This window comes from Suncus etruscus, chromosome 13 (assembly GCF_024139225.1).
Source record: "Suncus etruscus isolate mSunEtr1 chromosome 13, mSunEtr1.pri.cur, whole genome shotgun sequence".
In the NCBI taxonomy this organism is placed as follows: Eukaryota; Metazoa; Chordata; class Mammalia; order Eulipotyphla; family Soricidae; genus Suncus; species Suncus etruscus.
The window spans coordinates 28,083,565-28,107,931 of NC_064860.1; the positions used below are offsets into that span (position 1 = coordinate 28,083,565).

Here is a 24,367-nt window from a genome sequence, read left to right on the forward strand (position 1 = left end):
GAGAAAGAAAGAAAGAAAGAAAGAAAGAAAGAAAGAAAGAAAGAAAGAAAGAAAGAAAGAAAGAAAGAAAGGAAGGAAGGAAGGAAGGAAGGAAGGAAGGAAGGAAGGAAGGAAGGAAGGAAGGAAGGAAGGAAGGAAGGAAGGAAGGAAGGAAGGAAGGAAGAAAGAAAGAAAGAAAGGAAGAAAGAAAGGAAGAAAGAAAGAAAGAAAGAAAGAACAAGAAAGAAAGAAAGAAAGAAAGAAAGAACAAGAAAGAAAAGGCAGAATCAAGAGGTAAAGATATGGCTTGAGTGGTAGAGTGCCTGGCATGTACAGGGCCCTGCGTTTTATCCTTAAAACTGTGTGACCCCCTCAAACTAGGGTGTGAACCCTAGGTGTTTTTTAGGTTAGCAATACTGGACTGGTTGGTAAAAGTTTTAGCAAAGGGTAGGAGTTTGGGACAACTCTTAAAAAATTGTTACCTAAGTGATAGGAAAAGATAAAGTAATAAGACATTGTATTGGGTGGAAATATAAGAAAACCTAAAGAACTACATATGGATAGAGCTATAGGTAAGTGACTTTCAACAGTAAGACACAAGGATGAGGAGAGATTTGGAAGCAGATAATGAAAAGAATAAAAAACTTTTTTACATTTTGGACTTTATCCTCTAAACAGTGGAAAGTACCTATCAAAACTCTACCTTTGAAATATGTATCAAGCAGCAATGTAGAAAACAAATTGGAGAAAGAGGAACTAAAGCATAGGAAGCACTGAAGTAAGTGCAAGCACAGAAGTAAGAGCTGACTGGAATTGACAAGGAAAAGGCATATACAAGATACATTGTGAGAGGCTATTTGGTGGGACTTAAAACTAATTAGAGAGAGAAAAAAATTCAGAGAAGGAAATGAAAAAGAGAACTACAAAGTCGATGGAGCACAAGAAGTTAGTAAGCAATAAATTACATAAAGCAAAGACTGGGGCTTTCTCATCAATCTCAAATGAAGATACTATAGTACTAACTAAGCAAGGTAAAATACAATGAGTATGTCCAGCTATATAAAACAAAGGTAAGTCCCTCTCCTTGCATATGCCACACCTGCTCCGATCTCTGGCACTGCAAATGTCCTCGCTCACTCAGGAGTGCTCCCTGAGCACAGAACCAGGAAGAGGCCCAGAGCACAGAGTCAGTAGTGAACTCTGGTTTGTGAGATACCCTCCCACCAAACGATAAATTTAAAAATTAATAATTTAAAAGATTAGGTGCAGAAGCATAAGGGAGATGCTGATTAAGAGCTCTGGGTGGTCAGGAATAGCAAAGACTCCCATCAGAACCTACTTTAGAGTGGACCTGTGGAACAAATACACTGTGCTGATTCCTAACGTAAAATGTAACTTGCTGCACTTTGAGATCATTCAGTTATTTTCTACTCTGATTATACTCATCAAGAAACAGTTACAGTTAACTAGTATTGTTATCCAAAGCAATTCTCTTTCTATTAGAAAATTAAAGAATGACAATTCAATTTTATAAATAAGTTTATGAGCTGGATATTATCTATAAGAATGAGATCAACTTCTCTGACCAAAGATAGCTCAAAGAGATAAGCACACATTTTGTGTGCTACAGGTTTGATACCTAGCACCACATGGTTGCCTCAGCACCTCCCAAGCAAATATCCTGGAATAGCTTCAAGTGTTACCAGGTATGACTCGAATCCCTAATCCCATCTCCAATTCCTGCCCCCAAAGATTCAAATTCTCAGCTTATATATCTGAGGACAAACTCCTGAAATCACATAACAAAGAAGTTTAAGGAGTTTAATATACATATATATGTTTCATAATTCATTAGTATCCAGGTTTCTCATAACAGTTCTCATTCCAGTATCTTCAATGCAAGGCAACTAATTATCAATCTATAGAATTCTGAAAACATTCAGGTCGATAATTTTTAGCCCTTAGCTTCATATAAGTCACCTAGGAATCAATTCAGAAATTACTGGCATCCAGTCCAAGATCACAGACTGAACCAATGAAAATCAAGACCCCTAATGAAAGAATCTGGAAGTGTTTCTTAAAACACTTCCTCAGATAATTCTGATGTAGAGCCAGGAAGGAATATCAATGGTTGTCAGTTCTCCAAGGGGAAAGAAGCAACAGGAGAGTAGGAATAGGCAGGAGCCAAACTGATTAGTTAGACTTTATTCTTGTCTCTTTCCCTTTCTGCTGTGTCTCAGAAAGTGATTAGTCAGGATCAACAGGTTGTGCATGTGAGGGGTGAGAGAATATGAAGCATCTGTATCTTCCCCATTAACACTGATAATAGAATAATCATAGAAATAGAAATAACAAAAAATAATAGGAAAAAGAGAAGAAGATAGGTCAAAATAGGTTAGAGAAAAGTGGTGGATTTGCACACATCAGTTTGTCGTGCATGTGGAAGATTATCGGGAATAATTAGTAGAAACCAGCATAATTCTTCAAATGAGATACTTTTAATCTTTGATATTAAATCAAGAAGTAAGTTCTTTGATATCATTGCTCCTTGAAGAAGTTACTAAATGGTAACACTTACAGCAAAACATGTTACATCTCCAGTTATCAACACTGGTTTTAAACCTTCTTTGGTTTGGGATGAGACTATCTCAGCTTTCCAGTTGACTTGGCCTGTTGTCTGTGGAGAAACAATAAAAAGTATTTCCATATAATGCAATCTGATGATGTTTGTAAAGGTGTCAAAAATTTGCAGAGTTCAAGTTCTAATATTCAAAGGCAGATAATTTATTGGCACAATGTTTGCACATGAACTTGTAATTAGTACCTGAATGGCAGTTAAGATTTGACTTTTTCCTCCTGAAATTCAAACATAGCAGACTATCCATATCCACTGGTGCTTGCTATTTAAGGGCACACCAGTCATAGTTCCAATTGTATATTCTTGTATGTATACTTTCCATAATACCAAAGCCTGAATTGCTTGCTGGTTTATTGGAGAGGAAGCGCATATACATTAAGTCACTCTTCCATCCACAGGATTGGCAAGAGTTGGTGTAAAACTAAACCAACAATCTTGCCTCTAAGATAGGACTCAGTTTGCATTTTCCTTCATGGGACCTAGTGCTGAGTAAATTGATAAAGTGCTTATCAGTGTCCTTTACTTCCTTCTTAAAGTCATTTGCATTTGAATCTTATCTCAGGTCCTCTGAAGGAACCCAAATGAGGACCTATCCCTAATTTGTTGTTTGCAATTAATCATAGTATTTTATAATTTAAAGGGGCATATAAAATTATATCTAAGTTATATAATGTAAATAATTGATAGTTATATTATGTGACATATAATTATATAATTTTATAGAAATATAAATCATAACTTAATACTTAAAGGGACATAATAGATCACACAACAGAAAAAATCATTCTCTTAAAAAAACTGTTATGCGATTCGGAAGCTACCCAGCGAGCCAGTGAGTGAGTGAGAAATGGCTGCATGTGGGGGTTTCCAGGCAGAGTGCTGATTGCTTTACCTGCAAAGTCTCCACCGGGCTGTGCTTCTTCTGAGGAACTGAGCACCGGAAGGGAGCCCTGTCCTACCCTTCTCTGTCTTTCCTGAACTCTGGAAGCTCTCCTCAGAGCCCTGGGAAGCGAACCCCAAAGAAACTACATTTGGAAGCTACCCAGCGAACCAGAAACTGAGCACCTGAAGGGAGCCCTGTCCTACTCTTCTCTGTCTTTCCTGAATTCTGGAAGCTCTCCTCAGAGCCCTGGGAAGCGAACCCCAAAGAAACTACATTCGGGAGCTACCCAGCGAGCCAGTGCGTGAGTAAGAAATGGCTGGATGTGGGGGTTTCCAGGCAGAGTGCTGATTGCTCTACCTGCAGAGTCTCCACCCGGCTGTGCTTCTTCTGAGGAAACTGAGCACCGGAAGGGAGCCCTGTCCTACCCTTCTCTGTCTTTCCTGAACTCTGGAAGCTCTCCTCAGAGCCCTGAGAAGCGAACCCCAAAGAAACTACATTCGGAAGCTACCCAGCGAGCCAGTGACTCTCCTCAGAGTCCTGGGAAGTGAACCCCAAAAATACAGCATTCTGAAGCTGCCTAGCGAGCGAGTGAAAACTACGCCTGACCAGTGGGGCCCGACTGTGAAAAACTGTGAGTGCTGCCTGTGTGTGTCTCTCTGCTATCCTGTTGCGTGAACCTCCTGAGAGTGGGCTGAAAAGAGGCTCCAGAAGGCACTTAGCTCCACTTCGCTACGCAGCCGTGCGCTCTTTCTAAAAAAAGAACACCATCACAAGAAGAAAAAACCACACTAAGAACTGTGCTGGATCACAGAAGCAAGAATTTCTCTCCAGACTGTCTTCTCTGCTGCGTGCTTGGGCCTAAGATTTGATCCTGTGTGAGGCTTCATCCACGGAGGACTCCCCTACCTTGGAGGCAAGTCGGCCCATCCAGAAAGGGCGGAGCCAGAGAAGTGCGTTGCCTGCATCATATAACCAATGAATACCACCACAACACGTAGAAAAACCCACAATACAAGTGTGACAATGGGGAAACAACGCAGGCCAGCATCAGACATAGAGAATGAAGATGACAATTCTGATGACCAGTTAACGACCAACCAACTAATCAATCTCTCAGATAAGGACTTTGGAGTAGCAATATGGAATATACTCAAAGAACTCAAAGAAACCATGAACAGAATAGAACAGAACACTAATAAGAATCAAGAAAATATGAAGACAGAAATCACAAAACTCCAAACTGAAATAACATGTCAAATAACAGGCCTGAAAAAAATCAGTAAACGAAGTGAAAGACAAAATGGATAAGCTCTGGGACAGGGTATCAGAAGCTGAGAATAGACTTGGTGCTGTGGAAGATGAGATACATTACAATTCCATACAACAGGAGAGATTGGAAAAAAAACTTAAAACAAATGAACAGACAATGGAAAAATTAGTCAAAGAATGGGAACAGATGAAAATAGAGGTCTATGATAAGATCAACAGAAACAACTTAAGAATCATTGGAGTCCCAGAGACCCAGGAAGAAAATTTCCAGGAAGAATCAACGGTCAAGAACATCATTAAAGAGAAACTCCCAGAGCTAAAGAATATATGTGATCAAATCCTGCATGCTCGAAGAGTACCAACCAAAAGAGACCCAAGAAAAACCACCCCAAGACACATCCTAGTCACAATGACAAATCCCACAGATAGAGACAGAATTCTGAAAACAGCAAGATCAAAAGGGGAAATTAAATTCAAGCAAGCATCCTTGAGATTTACAGCAGACCTGTCACCACAAACACTCAATGCCAGAAAGCAGTGGTGGGATATTGTGACAAGACTGAATGAAATGAATGCTTCACCTAGAATACTGTACCCAGCAAAACTCACTTTCCGGTTTGACGGAAGAATACATGGTTTCACAGACAAAAAACAGCTCAGAAACTTTACAGACTCAAAACCAGTCTTAAGAGAAAAACTGAAAGACCTAATCTAAGACAAGACTGACCAAAAGACACACCAAATTTCGATATAAAGATGGCATTAAATCCCAGGACAATTCTTTCTCTCAACGTCAATGGACTAAATGCACCAGTTAAGAGACACAGAGTGGCTAAATGGATCAAAAAACTCAATCCAACCTTCTGCTGCCTACAAGAAAAGCACCTGAATAGTCAGAACAAACATAGACTCAAAATAAAAGGCTGGAGAAAAGTTATCCAAGCAAACAACACCCATAAAAAAGCTGGAGTGGCCATACTAATATCAGATAATGCAAACTTTATACTCAGGAAGGTTGTAAGGGACAAAGATGGATATTTTATATTAATCAAGGGGTATGTAGAGCAGGAAGAAATAACTCTCCTAAACATATATGCACCAAATGAGGGGCCAGCAAAATATTTAAAACAACTGTTGACAAATCTGAAAAACAATATCAATAACAACACAATAATTGTGGGGGACCTCAACACTGCTTTGTCAACACTGGATAGGTCAACCAGACTGAAACCCAACAAGAATATACTAGACCTGAGGAGAGAAATGGAAGAAAGAGGCCTAGTGGATATATATAGGACACTCCATCCCCAGAAACCTGGATACACATTCTTCTCCAATGTACATGGGACATTCTCCAGGATAGACTACATGCTGGCACATAAAACATACCTCCATAAGATCAAGAGGATAGAAATTTTGCAGACTACCTTCGCTGACCACAAGGCTCTGAAATTATTTGTAAATTTCAAAGGGACTCAGAAGAAAAACTTTAACACCTGGAAGTTAAACAGCCTCATACTTGGGGCCGGGCGGTGATGCTGGAGGTAAGGTGCCTGCCTTGCCTGCGCTAGCCTAGGACGGACCGCGGTTCGATCCCCCGGCGTCCCATATGGTCCCCCAAGAAGCCAGGAGCAACTTCTGAGCGCATAGCCAGGAGTAACCCCTGAGCGTCATAGGGTGTGGCCCAAAAACCAAAAAAAAAAAAAAAAAAAAAAAAAAAACAGCCTCATACTCAATAACCAGTGGGTCCGAGATGAAATCAAGGAGGAAATCAAAAGGTTCCTGGAAACAAACGACAATAAAGACACAAACTATCAGAACTTATGGGGCACAGCAAAAGCAGTACTGAGAGAAAAATTTATAGCTTTGCAAGCACACATCAGGAAGGAAGAAGGAGCTTACCTGAGTAGCTTAATGACACAGCTAATAGAACTAGAAAGTACTCAACAAAAGGACCCTAGAATAGGAAGACAGAAGGAAATAACAAAGCTGAGAGCAGAAATCAACGAAGTGGAAACTCAAAAAACAATCCGAAAGATCAACGAAAGCAGAAGTTGGTTCTTCGAAAAAATAAACAAGATTGATAGACCACTGGCAAACCTAACAAAGAAAGAGAGAGAGAGAAACTTGATAACTCGTATTAGGAATGAAAAAGGAGAGATCACTACTGATATGACAGAGATTCAAAGGGTAATCAGAAACTACTTTGAAAAACTCTATGCCACTAAAAATGAGAACCTGGAAGAAATGGATAAATTCTTGGACTCTTATAATCTTCCACGGTTGAAAGAAGAGGATGTAGCATATCTAAACACCCCCATCACCATTGATGAAATAAAAATGGTAATCAAAAGTCTGCCCAAAAACAAAAGCCCAGGCCCAGATGGATTCACTAATGAATTCTATCAAACTTTCCAAGAGGAACTACTACCAATCCTGGCAAGACTCTTTCATGAAATTGAACAAGTGGAAACACTCCCAAATAGCTTTTATGAAGCCAACATCACCTTGATACCTAAACCAGACAGAGATGCTACGAAAAAAGAAAATTACAGACCAATATCGCTGATGAATGCAGATGCAAAGATCCTCAACAAAATCCTGGCAAATAGGATTCAATGCCTCATTAAGAAGATCATCCACTACGATCAAGTAGGTTTCATCCCAGGAATGCAAGGATGGTTTAACATCCGTAAGTCTATCAACATAATACACAACATCAACAACAAGAAAAATAAAAACCACATGATTATATCAATAGATGCAGAGAAAGCATTTGACAAGGTCCAACACCCATTCTTGATCAAAACTCTCAGCAAGATGGGAATGGAAGGAACCTTTCTCAATATAGTTAAGGCCATCTACCACAAGCCAGTGGCAAATATTATCCTCAATGGAGAAAAACTAAAAGCCTTCCCTCTAAATTCTGGCACAAGACAAGGCTGTCCTCTCTCACCACTCCTATTCAACATAGCACTGGAAGTACTTGCTATAGCGATTAGGCAAGAAAAAGATATCAAGGGAATCCAGATAGGAAAGGAAGAAGTCAAGCTCTCACTGTTTGCAGATGACATGATGCTCTACTTAGAAAACCCTAAAGACTCTACCAAAAAGCTTCTAGAAACAATAGACTCATATAGCAAGGTGGCAGGCTACAAAATTAACACACAAAAATCAATGGCCTTTCTATACACCAATAGTAATAAGGAAGAAATAGACATTAAGAAAACAACCCCATTCACAATAGTGCCACACAAACTCAAATATCTTGGAATCAACTTGACTAAAAATGTGAAAGACCTATACAAAGAAAACTATAAAACTCTGCTCCAAGAAATAAGAGAGGACACGCGGAAATGAAAACACATACCCTGCTCATGGATTGGCAGGATTAACATCATCAAAATGGCAATACTCCCCAAGGCGTTATACAGATTCAACGCTATCCCTCTAAAGATACCTATGACATTCTTCAAAGAGGTAGATCAGGCACTTTTGAAATTTGTTTGGAACAATAAACACCCTAGAATAGCTAAAGCAATCATTGGGAAAAAGAATATGGGAGGAATTACTTTCCCCAACTTTAAACTGTACTACAAAGCAATAGTTATCAAAACAGCATGGTATTGGAATAAGGACAGACCCTCAGATCAGTGGAATAGGATTGAATACTCAGAAAATGTTCCCCAGACATACTATCACCTAATTTTTGATAAAGGAGCAGGAAATCCTAAATGGAGCAAGGAAGGCCTCTTCAACAAGTGGTGTTGGCACAACTGGCTAGCCACTTGCAAAAAATTGAACTTAGACCCCCAGCTAACATCATGTACGAAGGTAAAATCCAAATGGATTAAAGACCTCGATATCCGACCCCAAACCATAAGATATATAGAACAACACATAGGCAAAACTCTCCAGGACATTGAGACTTCAGGCATCTTCAAGGAGGAAACTGCACTCTCCAAGCAAGTAAAAACAGAGATTAACAGATGGGAATATATTAAGTTGAGAAGCCTCTGCACCTCAAAGGAAATAGTGCCCAGGATACAAGAGCCACCCACTGAGTGGGAGAATCTATTCACCCAATACCCATCAGACAAAGGGCTAATCTCCAAAATATACAAGGCACTGACAGAAATTTACAAGAAAAAAACATCTAATCCCACCCAAAAATGGGGAGAAGAAATGAACAAACACTTTGACAAAGAAGAAATACAAAGAAATACAAATGGCCAAAAGACACATGAAGAAATGCTCCACATCACTAATCATCAGAGAGATGCAAATCAAAACAACAATGAGATACCACCTCACACCACAGAGAATGGCACACATCACAAAGAATGAGAACAAACAGTGCTGGCGGGGATGTGGAGAGAAAGGAACCCTTTGGTGGGAATGCCGTCTAGTTCAACCTTTATGGAAAGCAATATGGAGATTCCTCCAAAAACTGGAAATCGAGCTCCCATACGATCCAGCTATACCACTCCTAGGAATATACCCTAAGAACACAAAAATACAATACAAAAATCCCTTCCTTACACCTATATTCATTGCAGCACTATTTACCATAGCAAGACTCTGGAAACAACCAAGATGCCCTTCAACAGACGAATGGCTAAAGAAACTGTGGTACATATACACAATGGAATATTATGCAGCTGTCAGGAGGGATGAAGTCATGAAATTTTCCTATACATGGATGTACACAGAATCTATTATGCTGAGTGAAATAAGTCAGAGAGAGAGAGAAAAACGCAGAATGGTCTCACTCATCTATGGGTTTTAAGAAAAATGAAAGACATTCTTGCAATAATAAATTTCAGACACAAAAGAGAAAAGAGCTGGAAGTTCCAGCTCACCTCAGGAAGCTCACCACAAAGAGTGATGAGTTTAGGTAGAGAAATAACTACATTTTGAACTGTCCTAATATTGAGAATGTATGAGGGAAATGTAGAGCCTGTTTAGGGTACAGGCGGGGGTTGGGTGGGGAGGAGGGAGATTTGGGACTTGGGTGATGGGAATGTTGCACTGGTGATGGGTGGTGTTCCTTTTATGACTGAAACCCAAACACAATCATGTATGTAATCAAGGTGTTTAAATAAAAAAAAAAGAAAATGTTAAAAAAAAACTGTTATGCAGTGAACTCCTCTGTTTGCCTCATCTATGTTGTAAACAACCCATGCCTATATTGTATACAGCCCCTGTAATATGTTATCCTTCCTCCCACCCATTCAGAACTCCTTTTATCCTCTCAACCCTCAGTCCTGTTCTGTTATCTCTTTCTATTTAACCCTTTTACCCTGAGTTCATAATTCCTTAGGAATTGGGACTCTCACCTGCCCCAGAATGTTGCCACCCAGCTCTCAAAGCAAAAGGACATAGTCTCAACCCCTCATCTCTCTCCCCAACAAGAAACTGCAACCATCACTCCTGCTGATGCAATTCATGCGGCCTCTTTCTCCCAGCCCCCTCAATGTGGGCTATTTATTGCTACTGGACTCATCTCCAGAGGGATCCCCCGCTCGAGGACACTACCTGATACCTTATGGCTACAAACCACTTCTCAGACTTAATAAGACCATGGTGTGGGATGAAACTGTGCCCTGAATCTCATCCGTCCTCAAAGACTATTTCAAAAGACTTAATGGGGATATCTATATTTTCCTTGTATGTTTAATTTCTTAATAGTATACCCCTTAGTGGGTTTATTTCCAAATGTAAATGTAGTCTCCTCAATCCCCCTTTTTTCATTCTAATTTTTATTTTTGCTTGTTTTGGTTCTGCTTAGTATGAAATTCTAGTAGAATAGTCTTGCCCTGGACCAGAGTAGTGGAGCAAGTGATAGGGCGTTTGCCTTGCATGTGCTAACCTAGGACGGACCTCAGTTCGATCCCACTGCGTCCAATATGGTCCTCCAAGCCAGGAGCGAATTTTGAGTGAATAGCCAGGAGTAACCCTTGAGCATCACCAGGTGTGGCCCCAAAACAAAAACAAAACTAAAGAATAGGCTTGTTTGGGATAAAAGCTCAGGTCAAAACCAGGGCACAGGGTTTGTATAGTTTGGTTTTATTTTAGCCCCAAATGTACCAACAATATAACATGGCATTGTCCCTTTTTGCATAGTCAGACTAAAATGGGGAAATCATATGTATATAAACAAGTTCTTATCTGCTAGGAATAAGAATTCATAAATTTTATAATACAGGGACTCCTTCCACCCTGAACATATGTCATATGGACTTAGCCTCATGTGATTGCACATCGACCATCCAAACCTGAAGCATAGATCCCAACCTTAGAACTGGCACAGTTTCTTGTAGCAGCAGTAAGAAGTAAACTCCCCCCAGGGAAGTCCCTAATACCACTCTGGCACCAACTTGCCCAGAGCAGGTTCATACAACATCTTGTTGAAGAGGAAACAGCAACAACTTGATCGTTGTTGCTTTACCTCATCACCTAACAGTGAAATGATATCAGTAGACACTCCATCATTCGATCTGTGCAAAAACTAAGATCACTAAATACAGAAGACTGACTACAGCAACCGTGACTGAGCAGAACTTCTGGAATCATAAAGAAATACTCTATCTTAGACTTTGTCCTAGGATCTGTGCAAAAACCAAGATCTCCAATTATAGAGGACTGACTTTGACACCACAACTGAGCAGAACATTTTCTGGCACTATAAAGAAAGTCTTTGAGGTTTGACAATGAATAGGTCTGGAGTCTGTAGTCAGGCTCATGACAATATGCTTAAACTGTGGCGACATCCTCTGTTTCTTAGGCCAAGGGAATTTTCTTTCTAATTTCCCCAATTCTGATGCAAAAGAAAACAAAAACAAAATACCATACCAGCCCCCCTCTTTTTTTCTCATTTTTGAAAATTCATATTTATAGCTTCTAGACAGGGTCTCCTGTCCACATTCTTTTTTTTTTTTTAATCAGAATCATAGAACATAAATCATCTTGTTCTGACTCATATTTATATGTTCTACAAACTAAGAAAAAAAGTGGATGGTACCTCTCCCCCCAACTTCCTGTTTTTTTTTACCTGATGATCAGACCAGCCCACAGTTGGGAAAGGTCTGAGATTGGTAATTAAGGCCTGGGGGAGGGCGATAAAAGAGAGATTAGGAAGAGATTCAGCAAGAAGCCTCAGCAGGAAGCAGCATGGAGAGATGATGGAGACAGGATAGATGCAGGGTAGCTGAAGGAGGCTGCTTAAAAGTTTAGCTGAAATGCACATGGCAGGTAGGGCCTAACTAATAATAAAGCTTCATGTCTCCTGAAATTTGACTGCTGTGGATAATTTCCTATCTGTTATTCTGAACCCTCAGAACTGCCAGGCCAAAGAAACTGCAGGCATCTGGCCTGGCCAAGAAAGGCCTCACCATCCACCCACCATCATCCACAGCCATCAAGGACTATAATTAGTATTTAATTCTACACCAGGGGCAAAGCATTCTCATGAGCATTGAATGGTAATAAAAAAGGATCAGACTTAAATACCCAACTCAACGTTAATGACAATAGAATCAAGAGACCCAAACCACAACAAGCTATACACAAAATGTCCTGTTACAATAGCAGTCCAGGGGATATTGGTCAAGGTACAGGATGCATGCTGGGATCAGTGGCAGAGGGAGGTCATCACTGGTGGTAGGAATTGCCCTAATTCATTCTCACTATGTACCTTAAATATAGCTATGAGAAATTTGTAATTTACATTGATCTCAAAAAAATAAAAAAAATGTGCAGAGAAGAAGCTACTTGTTCAAATGATAAGACAATAAAAAATTAAGTCCACTCTTACAATATTTAGGAAAAGATAAATAAACCTACATAATGTATTCTACCTGTTTTAAGCAAAAGGATGGCCCTTGATATCCCCTTGCCCTATGCACATTTTAATAATTTTAATTGTTGATTAACACTCTCACTATGCACAAAGGTCAAAATCAAATGGATTAAAAACCTTGATATCAACCCTGAAACCATAAAGTATATTAGAACAACACATAGGTAAAACACTTCATGACATTGAGACTAAAGACATCTTCAAGGAGGAAACAGCACTCTCCAAACAAGTGAAACCAGAGATAAACAGATGGGAATATATTAAGCTGAGAAACTTCTGCACCTCGAAGGAAATAGTGCCCAGGATACAAGAGCCACCCACTGAGAGGGAGAAAATATTCACCCAATACCTATTAGATAAGGGGCTAATATCCAAAATATACAAGGAACTGACAGAACTTTACAAGAAAAAAACATCTAATTTCATCAAAAAAAATGAGGAGAAGAAATGAACAGACACTTCCTCAAAGAAAAATACAAGTGGCCAAAAGACAAATAAATGCTCCACATCACTAATCCTCAGGGAGATGCAAATCAATAACTATGAGATATCATTTCATGCCACAGAGACTGTCACACATCACAATGAAAGAGAGCAAACAGTGCTGGTGGGGATGTGAAGAGAAAGAAACTCTCATTCACTGTTGGTGGGAATGCCATCTAGTCCAGCCTTTATGGAAAACAATATGGAGATTCCTCAAAAAACTGGATATTGAGCTGCCATATAATCCACCTATTCCACTCCTAGGAATATACCCTAGGAACACAAAAATACAATTCAACAATCCCTTCCTCACACCTATATTTATTGCAGTGCTATTTACAACAGCCAGACTCTAGAAACAACTAAGATGCCCTTCAACGGAGGAATGCCAAAGAAACTGTGGTACATATTCTCAATGGAATATTATGCAGCCATCAGGAGAGATGAAGTCATGAAATGTTCCTATATGTGAATGTACATGGAAACTTTTATGCTGAGAAAAATAAGTCAGAGGGAGAGAGATAGACACAGAATAATCTCACTCATCTATGGGTTTTAAGAAAAATAAAAGACATTATTGTAAAAATTCGAGAGACAATAGAGTAAGGGTCAGAAGGAGCAGCTCACAAGATGAAGCTCACCACAAAGAGTGGTGAGTGCAGTTAGGAAAATAACTACACTAACAACTAGCATGACAATGTTAATGAATGAGAGAAGTACAATGCCTGTTTTGAATACAGGCATGGGTGGGGGAGGAGGGATAGGGCTTCTATGGTGGAAATGTTATACTGGTGTAGGGGGGTGTTCTGTTTATAATTGAAACCCAACTACAATCATGCTTGTAATTATTGTGCTTAAATAAAGGTTTTATTTAAAAAAATTTTTAAAAAATAAACTACATAAAAACAAGAGAAAAAGAGAGAAAATGGCAGGATGCAATGATAAACTTAAGTGAGAAAATTTCAAATGGATGTAGGTCAAGAGAGCTAGTACAGGTGCCAAGACATTTGCATTATCTAAAATTAGCCTTGGTTCCATCCTCAGGACTTACATGGTTCCTAACGATCTATAAGGTGACTTCTGAATTCAAAGCCAATAGTAGCCCCTGAGTTCTGATGGGTCTGGACCACTTTCTCACAAAAATAAAACAAAGCAAAGCAAGCCAAATAAATAGAACAGTAGCTCAATTGAGATCTTGAGAAGTGTTTTGCTGTTCATTTTACCATTATTTAATAATAACTTTTTCTGTACAGATCTTCCTAGATTCTTTTTCAAAGCCTTTATTTGATTTGAATATATCCCAGCAAGAATACGGTGGCTATTCCAGAGCAATAGTACATCTAGTAGGGCAATTGCCTGGCAAACTGCTGACCTGCATAAGATCACCAGTATCCCACATTGTACACTAAGCCCACCAGGAATAGTGACATCTGAGAACAAAACCAAGAGAAAATCCTGACATTGCCTTTTATGCTTCCCTCCCCAAAAAAGGAAAAGATAAAAGAAAAAAACAATATTGTGACTTGGAGCCAGAGACATAGTGCAGAAGCCTACCTATATTTGATTCCAGGCATTCCATATTATCTCCTGAAACTACCAGGAGTGATTCCTGAGTGCAAAGCTAGGAGTTATTCCAAGCACTGCTGAGTGTGGTCACAAAACAAAATAAAATGAAAAAGAATATGGTAGCTTTCATGGACTTCCAAATCACTTACGTGTCCTCTAATGTAACTTTATTCTTGAGAACTGATTTAAAAATACCTTTAAATATCAAAAAAGGAAAGAAATTACCTTTATGGTAAAATTTTTAAAAATCATATAGGTATTCTATCACCATTCCTATATAATAGAATAGAATAGAGTAATATAGAATAAATATTCTATTATTATATATAAATATTATATACAATAATATTATAAATGATATATAATATATATGACTATTATATAATATAATGTACTGTTTAATTATATTCTATAAATTATATCATTATATTATATTGTATTATATTATATTATTACTAATATTGTATATTATTATTCAGAATACTATGTAGTCCTCATAGTAAGAAAAAATAAAATAAAGAAAAATATGGGTAAGCAATAGAAATGGAAAATACAGTCTCAAAGTCATTCTTTAAAATAATGCAACCATGCAGGCCAGAGCAATAGTACAGCAAGTAAGGTGTTTTCCTTGCATGGGAACAACCTACGTATGATCTCTGGCAATCTGACTGGAGACCCAAGCTCTCTAGGAGTGACCTCTGAGCCCTGATCACCATTGGGTATGCTACCCCACCAAAAAAAAACCTTAAATATTACAACCATATATTGCAAATCAACAGCAGCAGCAGTAACAACAACAACAACAACAACAACATCAAGAAAGTTAAAAACAATGTGACAGGGACAAGATGATTTAAAAAATAATAAACCTGCTCTGTAAGCACTCTCCAGTGGCATTAATATAGAAAATACATAAAACTGCACAGAGCAGACCTGAGCAATAGGATAGTGGTATGGCATCCCATATGGTCCTCTGAGCCTGCCAGGAATGATTTCTAGCACAGAGCCATGAGTATTCCTGAGGGCCGCCAGGTGTGGCCCCAAAACAAAAAATAAACAAATAAAAACCCTGAACAGAGCACAACATGGAGGCTTGCTGAGAAAATTCAAAGGGAAAAAAGAATCATCATTTCAGGTTGATTCAGCTCTACAGAACAAAGAGCTCTGGGTAAGTCCAGAGTTGAGGAGTGGTTCTCTGGTTGAGAAAAGAAAGAAAGCTGAGGCTCAAAGAGAAGAGAAGAGATTTCAGTTTGGTTTGGCAAGCTGAAAAATGCCAACTTCACATAGGAGAATGTTGAATGCAACGTACATATGGAACATCAATTTTATTTTGTTTGGGAGCCTGTTTTTAGGCTCACTACTGACTGTACTCAGTGACCACTTCTCGTAGTGCTTAGGAGAACATATGGAGTGGCAGTACTGAACCCGAATAGGGTGAATGCAAGGCAAATGCCTTGCCTACTGTACTATCTCTCTGCTCCCGAGCATCAAAACTGTGCTAGAATTCACTAAGTTAAAAATAAACTTTGGTCTTCTTGTCTTCAACACAGTGAGATGCCATTCCCAAACAACAGTTATTAATCAAACAACAATTATTACTAAGGTGTGCCATGCTCAGTACAGTTGCTGTTTTCACAGGCTTGCCATCTTCGCTGATGTAATCCTGTCCCACCTGACAAGTTCATGCTGAGGGGCTAAGTATTTAGGTTTCTCACAGAATTCAGGTTTTTACTATAATGCAGGAGTTGCATAGTTTTAGGACATGTTAACCCCACAAAAGGTGCAACTACACCTAGCCCTCTGGTGTGGGGCCAACAAACCCACAACCAAACAATAGTAGGAAAATTTATTCTCCACTCTCATCATTGGACAGACTAACCAGACAGAACATCAGTAAGAAATAAGATGCCTAAATTCTCATTCACTGCTGGTGGGAATGCCTTTATGGAAAAAATCCAGCCTTTATGGAAAACAATATTGAGATTTCATAAAAAACTGGAAAGTGAGCTCCCATATGATCCAGCTATACCACTCCTAGGGATATACCCTAGGAACACAAAAACTTAATATAAAAATACTTTCCTCACACATATAGTCATGCAGCACTATTAACAATAGCCAGAATCTGGAAACAACCAAGATGTGCTTCAGCAGAGGAAGGACTAAAGAAACTGTGATACGGGGCCGGGCGGTGGCGCTAAAGGTAAGGTGCCTGCCTTGCCTTCGCTAGCCTTGGACGGAACGCGGTTCGATCCCCCGGTGTCCCATATGGTCCCCCAAGCCAGGAGCAACTTCTGAGCGCATAGCCAGGAGTAACCCCTGAGCGTTACCGGGTGTGGCCCAAAAACCAAAAAAAAAAAAAAAAAAAAAAAAAAGAAACTGTGATACATATACAGAATGGAATATTATGCAGCCATCAAGAGATGAAGTCATGAAGTTTTCCTATCCATGGATAGACATGAAAACTGTTATGCTTAGTGAAATACACCAGAGGGGGAGAGAGATACAGAATAATCTCACTCATCTATGGGTTTTAAGAAAAATAAAAGACATTATTGCAATAATGCCCAGAGATGAGGGCCAGAAGGACCAGCTTATGATATAAAGTTCACCACAAAGATTGGTGAGTGTAGTTAGAGAATTAACTACACTAACCACTACCATAACAATTTTAATAAGTGAGAGAAGTAAGTTGCCTGCCTTGAATACAGGCAAGGTGTGGGGAAGGAGGGGCATTAGTGGTGGGAATGTTACACTGGTAAAGAGCAGTGTTCTGGGGGCTGGAGAGATAGCATGGAGGTAAGACATCTGCCTTGCATGCAGAAGGACGTTGGTTCGAATCTCGGCATCTGATATGGTCCCCTGAGCCTGCCAGAAGTGATTTCTGAGTGTAGAACCAGGAGTAACCACTGAGCACTGCTGGGTGTGACCCCGCCCCCCCCAAAAAAGAACCAAATAAACTGAAACCCAACTACAATCATGTTTTTAAACATGGTGTTTAAATAAAGATATTATTTTTTAAAAAGTCCTGACTCTCAGAGTGAGAAGAATAGATATAGAACAATCTCACTTATCTGTGAGATATAAGAAAAATAAAAGATAGTATGGTAATAATATTCAGAGAAAAATAGAAATGAGAATCACAAGGACCACTCTATGATAGGAAGCTTGCCACAAAGAGCAGAGAGTATAATTAGATTAAATAAGTAGTATTATACAATGATAATTGGAATTAATCGCTCTGGACATGAAATGTGTGCTGAAAGTGGATAAAGTGGCGTGCATAGCACCACTTCACAAACAACAGTGCAAACCACAGTGGCGAGAGATAGAAAGAAGTAAAATGCCTGAATCATAGGCAGGCAGGGGAGGGTGAGTGAGAAGGAAACTAGGGACACTGGTGGCAGAAAGGTACTGTACTGCAAACCAAAGTCTAAAGGGAAGAGGGAAAGAGAGAGAAGTAAAATGCCTGCCCCAGAGACAAGGAGAGAAAGCATCGAGGAAAAACTCGGACATCGGTGGCAAGAAATGCGCACTGAACTGCAAACCAAAGTGTCTAAAAGGAAAATAAAAGAAAGATATGGGGCTGGCGAGGTGGCGCTAGAGGTAAGGTGTCTGCCAAGGAAAGATCGCAACCGTGGTTCGATCCCCCGGCGTCCCATATGGTCCCCCCAAGCCAGGGGCAATTTCTGAGTGCTTAGCCAGGAGTAACCCCTGAGCATCAAATGGGTGTGGCCGAAACACCATAAAAAAGAAAAAAGATATATATATGTGCATACATATATAAATAAAGAATAAAATTATATATACAACAACGTGTAGGTAAAACACTCCATGATATTGAGACTAAAGGCATCTTTAAGGAGGAAACAATACTCTCCAAACAAGTGGAAGCAGAAATAAACAGATGGCAATTTTTAAGCTGACAAGCTTCTGCACCCCAAAGGAAATAGTGCCCAGGATACAAGAGCTGCCCACTAAGAGGGAGAAACTATTCACCCAATGCCCATCTGATAATGGGCTAATATCCAAAAAATATACTAGGCACTGACAGAACTTTACAAAAAAAAAAAAAAAAACAACCCAATATCTAATCTCATCAAAAAATGGGGAGAAGAAATGAACAGACACTTCCTCAAAGAAGAAATACAAATAGTTAAAAGACACATGAAAAAATGCTCTACATCACTAATCATCAGGGAGATGCAAATCAAAATGGCTATGAGGTACCATCTCATGCCACAGAGATTGGCGCACATCACAAAGAATGAGAAGAAGCAGTACTGGTGGGGATATGGGGAGTGTTGTGTATGTAAACATTTTTATGGGATTATTATGTTACTGACCCTGATCGGTGATTGTGCCCTACCCTAGGGTGTGACCTGGCATTCTGCTCCCACCGTAGGGTGGTACCTGATTCTGTTCCCACCATTGGGTGGTACCTGATTCTGGGTCATAAAAGCAAGGGTCTGTGGAAGGTGAGGGGCTTTTTTTCCTGGGGCCTATTCTTAGGCCTTTTGGCTTCGGCCTCTTCACGGAAGCCTGGCTGCCTGTTGGCTTTCCTCCTGCTGCATTCACCTCAGAACTGCCGGCTGAACAGGGTAACAGATGCGTGGTCCGAGCTGGAGGAGAAAGGCTTCATCCTCCATCTCTCCATCAGTCAATCTCATCAGGGGCTGATTCGCAACAGAGAGAAAGGAACTCTTATTCACTGCTGGTGGGAATGACGTCTAGTCCAACCTTTATGGAAAGCAATATGGGGATTCCTCCGAAACCTGGAAATTGGGCTCCCATATGATCCAGCTATACCACTCCTAGGAATATACCTTAGGAACACAAAAATCCCTTCCTCACACCTATTTCATTGCTATGCAATTTACAATAGACAGGCTCTGAAAACAACCAAGATGCCCTTCAACAGATGAATGACTAAAGAAACTGTGGTACATGTACACAATGGAATATTATGCAGCCATCAGGAGAGATGAAGCCATGAAATTTTCCTATACATGGATGTACATGGAATCTAATATGCTGAGTGAAATAAGTCAGATGGAGAGAGATAGACACAGAATGGTCTCACTCATCTATGGGTTTTAAGAAAAATAAAAGACACTTTTGCAATAATCCTCAGAGACAAAGAGAGGAGGGCTGGAAGATCCAGCTCACAACATGAAGCTCACCACAAACAGTGATGAGTGCAGTTAGAGAAATAACAACACTGAGAACTATCATAACAATGTGAATGAATGAGGAAAGAAGAAAGCCTGTCTAGAGTACAGGTGGGGGTGGGATGGGGAGGAGGGAGATTTGGGACATTGGTGGTTGAATGTTGCACCGGTGAAGGGGAATGTTCTTTACATGACTGAAATCCAACTACAATCATATTTGTAACCAAGGTGTTTAAATAAAGATATTAATCTAAAAAAAAGAATAAAATGAATGCCCCAGAGACAGGAAGGGGAGAAGGCATCAGGGAGAGCGAGAGGGTAATTGGTATACTGGTGAAGGTTGTTGTACATTGTATGACTGTATTTAATCATGAATAACTTTAATTTATGAAAAAATACTGTATTATGAACAACCTTTTAACCATGAAGTTTAAATAAAAAATTAAATAAAAAATAAGATCCCTAACCTTGGGACAAACAGAGAAGTGCATGATGACTGTCCATTCCCAAATATCTGAATGAACAGTCTTCTCCCATGTATGTGAAATATTCTCCAGGGTATGGAAAATAAGTTGGTGTGTGTATGTATTTGTGTGGGGGGATTTGAATGTCTATTTAATCACAGAAATAGAGATTATGTTAAGTATCATATCAGGCCACAAAAACTATAAAATGTCAAGGAGGAGACTGGAGCAATAGCACAGTACACGGTGGTGAAGCATTTGCCTTGCAAGCCGCCAACACAGGACGGAGACCGGATCAAATCCTGGCATCCCATATGGTCTCCCAAGCCTGCCAGGATTGACTTCTGATCTCAGAGCCAGGAATCACTCCTGAGCTCTACCGGGTATGACCTTCCCCAAAAAATATTGAGGAAATGGAACATCATACGACCAAATAAGCATAGGATAAAAGAAAGCATGAAGTACAATGTAAAACTGTTCTCAGTAAATAGGAATTTACCTAGATCATATATACCCAGAAAATAGATCTTGATATAAAAATTTAAAGAATTCAACTAGTGCTTAAAAAGTGTCCAATCACTATGAAATAAAATAAAGCAATAAAAGATTCCTGTGACTATAAGAATGAATTTTTGTTTGTTATTTTTGGGGCACACCCATTGACGCTCAGGGGTTACTCCTGGCTATGTGCTCAGAAATTACTCCTGGCTTGGGGGACCATATGGGATGCCAAGGGGACCAAACCTAGGTCCATCCTAGGCTAGCGTGTGTAAGGCAGACACACCTTACCTCTAGCACCACCTCTCCGGCCCCTAGAATAAAATTTTATATCTGAGTGAGAGACAAGTGACAAGTGAGAGACAAGACTGTGTTCTATGGTCCCACTTACATGATGTTTTAGAACTCTCAGGACTCTCCTCGAGGGAAGAGTTTGATTTTAAAGGAACTGGCAGGCAAATGTGGAGGAATTACGAAACTCTTTTATGTCTTTTACATACTATAGACGTTACACAATTACATATGTACTTATAACATTTACAAATTGCACACTAACAAATTATTCATTGTTTAGATATATTACCTCAATTTTTAAATGAAGTATAAGTCAAAACATTAGCCCCCTTTCTCACACCTATATTCATTGCAGTGCTATTATTTGTTTTTTTTCGTTTGTGCCATACCTGGTGATGCTCAGGGGTTACTCCTGGCTATGAGCTCAGAAATTGCTCCTGGCTTGGGGGATCATATGGGATGCTGGGGGATTGAACTGTGGTCCGTCCTAGGCTACTAGCCTTACTGCTCCACGCCACCACTCCAGCCCACATTGCAGCTCTATTTACAATAGCCAGACTCTGGAAACAACCAAGATGCCCCTCAACAGATAAATGGCTAAAGAAACTGTGGTACATATATACAATGTAATATTATGCAGCCATCAGGAGAGATGAAGTCATGAATTTTTTCTATATGTGAATGTACATGAAATCTATTATGCTGAGTGAAATAAGTCAGAGGGAGAGAGATAGATACAGAATAGTCTTACTCATCTATGGGCTTTAAGAAAAATTAAAAACATTATTGTAATAAATAGATGAGTGTTGGAAGGACCAGCTCACAATATGAAGCTCACCACAGTGATGAGTGCAGATAGGAAAAAAAACTACAGTAACAACTATCATGACAATCTTAGTGAGTGAGAGAAATAGAATGTCACAAATACAGACAGGAGTTAGAAATGGGAGGAGCATTGGTGATGGATTGTTGCACTGTTGAACCGGGGTGTTCTGTTTATGACTGAAACCCAACTACAATCATGCTTGTAATCGTGGTACTTAAATAAGGATTTTATAAAAAAAATAAAATAAATTAAACAAATCATTTTGAGATTAGTGAATGATAAAATCACATAATAATAAGAAAAAGAATAAAAGAAACAAAATCAACAAGGAATTCTTTAGGTAAGAAATTATAAGCTGTCCTAAGGACACTTTAAAAAATTTAAACAAATATAATAGCATTCTTTGGATTTTGTTAAAATATCTAAAAGATGTCAGTGTTCTGTAATTTAATCCTAATAAAAATTTTACAAAATTTATAAATAAAACTTGATCCTAAATTTTATAAAGAAGATCAGATACAATAACATAATTAATATGTGATGAATTTTATCACATAAAAATATTTGCATGATCAATCAATAAATGCTACATTCAGCAAATCCATAAGACAAATGATATGCTGAGAAGAAAAATTCTTAATACATGTCATGAATAAAAGACTACTATATCCCTAATAAGGAACTTTTTAAAATTTGAAGAACCAACAATTTTTTAATTGTTAAAATTTTACCAACAACTTTATGAATAAAGATGGCTTGGGCTCTACTCTATAGAAGGTTATTTGGTTTTGCTACTTCTGGGTTCCAGTGCCATCACTGTTCATCTGCCCTCTGGAACCAGCCAGGTTGGTGCTGGGGATGGAATAGGGAACTTCAGTGCTTAATCCCTTCCACCAAATACATATGGGGCTGTCTTTTTGGGTCTTTCCCAGCATCCTTCCTTTCTTCCCACCAGTCCTCATTTTTCCAAGCCACGCAGACATGCTAGAAGTCATCTCAACTTATATCATAGACTTTCTGGCAAATTGAATCTAGCATGTCTTTCAACAGCCTGAGAAATCCGGCACTCCAAACCACTAAACGCAAAGTTTAATGGGGGAAGCTAATGAAGACATCTTCTGTGGGGAATATTCCAAGTCCATGCAAACTCCTGAACCTTAGAGATGAGGACTTAAAATCAAATCTTAATGGTTTAGCAGTAGAAATGAAGGAGTCACTAACCTGTGATATTAAGAAATCTATAGATGAACAAGTCAACCAAATCGAAGAAGAACTTTTCAGAAGAGGAGAGAATCCATACAAATGGAACAAAAGGAACTAAAATGCATGTTAGCAAGCCATAATAGAATTACACTGGTGGAGAATCGCATAGACAAACTTGAAGATAGCTTACAAGCCAGCTGGGATAAAGAAGTCAAAAAAGAAAGGAGAGACAAAACCCTGGAAGAAAATGTAAGGTACTTAATGAACAAAGACAGGAGAAATAATCTCCTAATTATAAGAATTTAAGAAGGGAAGAAAATAGGAAAGAGGAAGAACAAATAGTGAGGGAGATAACAGCAGAGAACTTCCCCACCCTTAGAAATGAGGTTTCTCTACAAATCCAAAAGAAGGTCTTGTGCTAAAAGCCTTCCAACTAAAGGGTTTTGAGCACTTGGGGTCTCTGCAGGAGTCCAGAGATCCTGGTGGTCAACAGGAAGTCCTGTTGCCCCCTCTTTGCCATGAGGGTCACACCCAATCCATCCCTTGAGTTGCCTTACCATCCTGCCAGAGGAAGCTCACTCAGAAGGGCTTGATTACTCCTTGCTGACTTCTAGCTTGTGACCTCCAAATTGCTTCAGCTTGAATAAACGTGTAATTTGGTTCCAAATTCTTAGGTATATGGGTTCTAATATATGAACAAAGAATCTTAGCACAAGGACCATCACTGCTAACCACAGCTCCACCCATATTTTCTGTCCAGCTCACCACACGCCACAGATTGGTGCCCCAAACTTTCACTTTCCTTTTCTTGTAAATAGCTGTGGGATATTCTACTGAGCAAAGTAAATCAGAGTCCAAGTACAAATGGTAGACAGAGAAACAAAATGAGGAAATAGATAGCATTGTGTAGTCACAAGGCTCACGTCTTGAACAGCAAATACAAAATAAAAAATTGGGGTGGGAGATGAGAAGAATGGGGAATAATGATGAGGTGTATTCAAAGAAACTTAGGGATAGTGGTTTGATATTAGTGTGTTGAGGTCATTGTGTACATCAAAAACATAAACATTGACACTATTGCAAACATGGTACCTAAGCCATACAGACTTTATAAAAAGATTTCTTAGGGATTAAAAAGTACTAAACAGGGGCCAGGGCACAACAGATACGTACTTTGTCTTGCACCCAGTGTACCTAGTTTCATCCCTGACATTACATATGGTCCCTCGAGC

The 24,367-nt window shown here is 39.2% G+C and overlaps 2 protein-coding genes across 2 annotated transcripts in view; one reads left to right on the forward strand and one right to left on the reverse strand.

Annotated features, from left to right (window-relative positions):
• The window catches only part of LOC126025766 (protein mono-ADP-ribosyltransferase PARP15-like), a gene marked incomplete at its 5' end in the record, with an annotated part of 30,629 nt that extends 28,051 nt beyond the window's left edge, over window positions 1-2,578 (reverse strand). The window contains one exon of the mRNA XM_049785540.1: window positions 2,558-2,578. Within this exon, the coding sequence (XP_049641497.1) occupies window positions 2,558-2,578 (21 nt within the window). The remainder of the gene's footprint in view (window positions 1-2,557) is intronic.
• Window positions 1-24,367, forward strand: part of FAM162A (family with sequence similarity 162 member A) — a 497,431-nt gene that overhangs the window by 262,458 nt on the left and 210,606 nt on the right. The gene's annotated exons all lie outside the window — the stretch shown is intronic.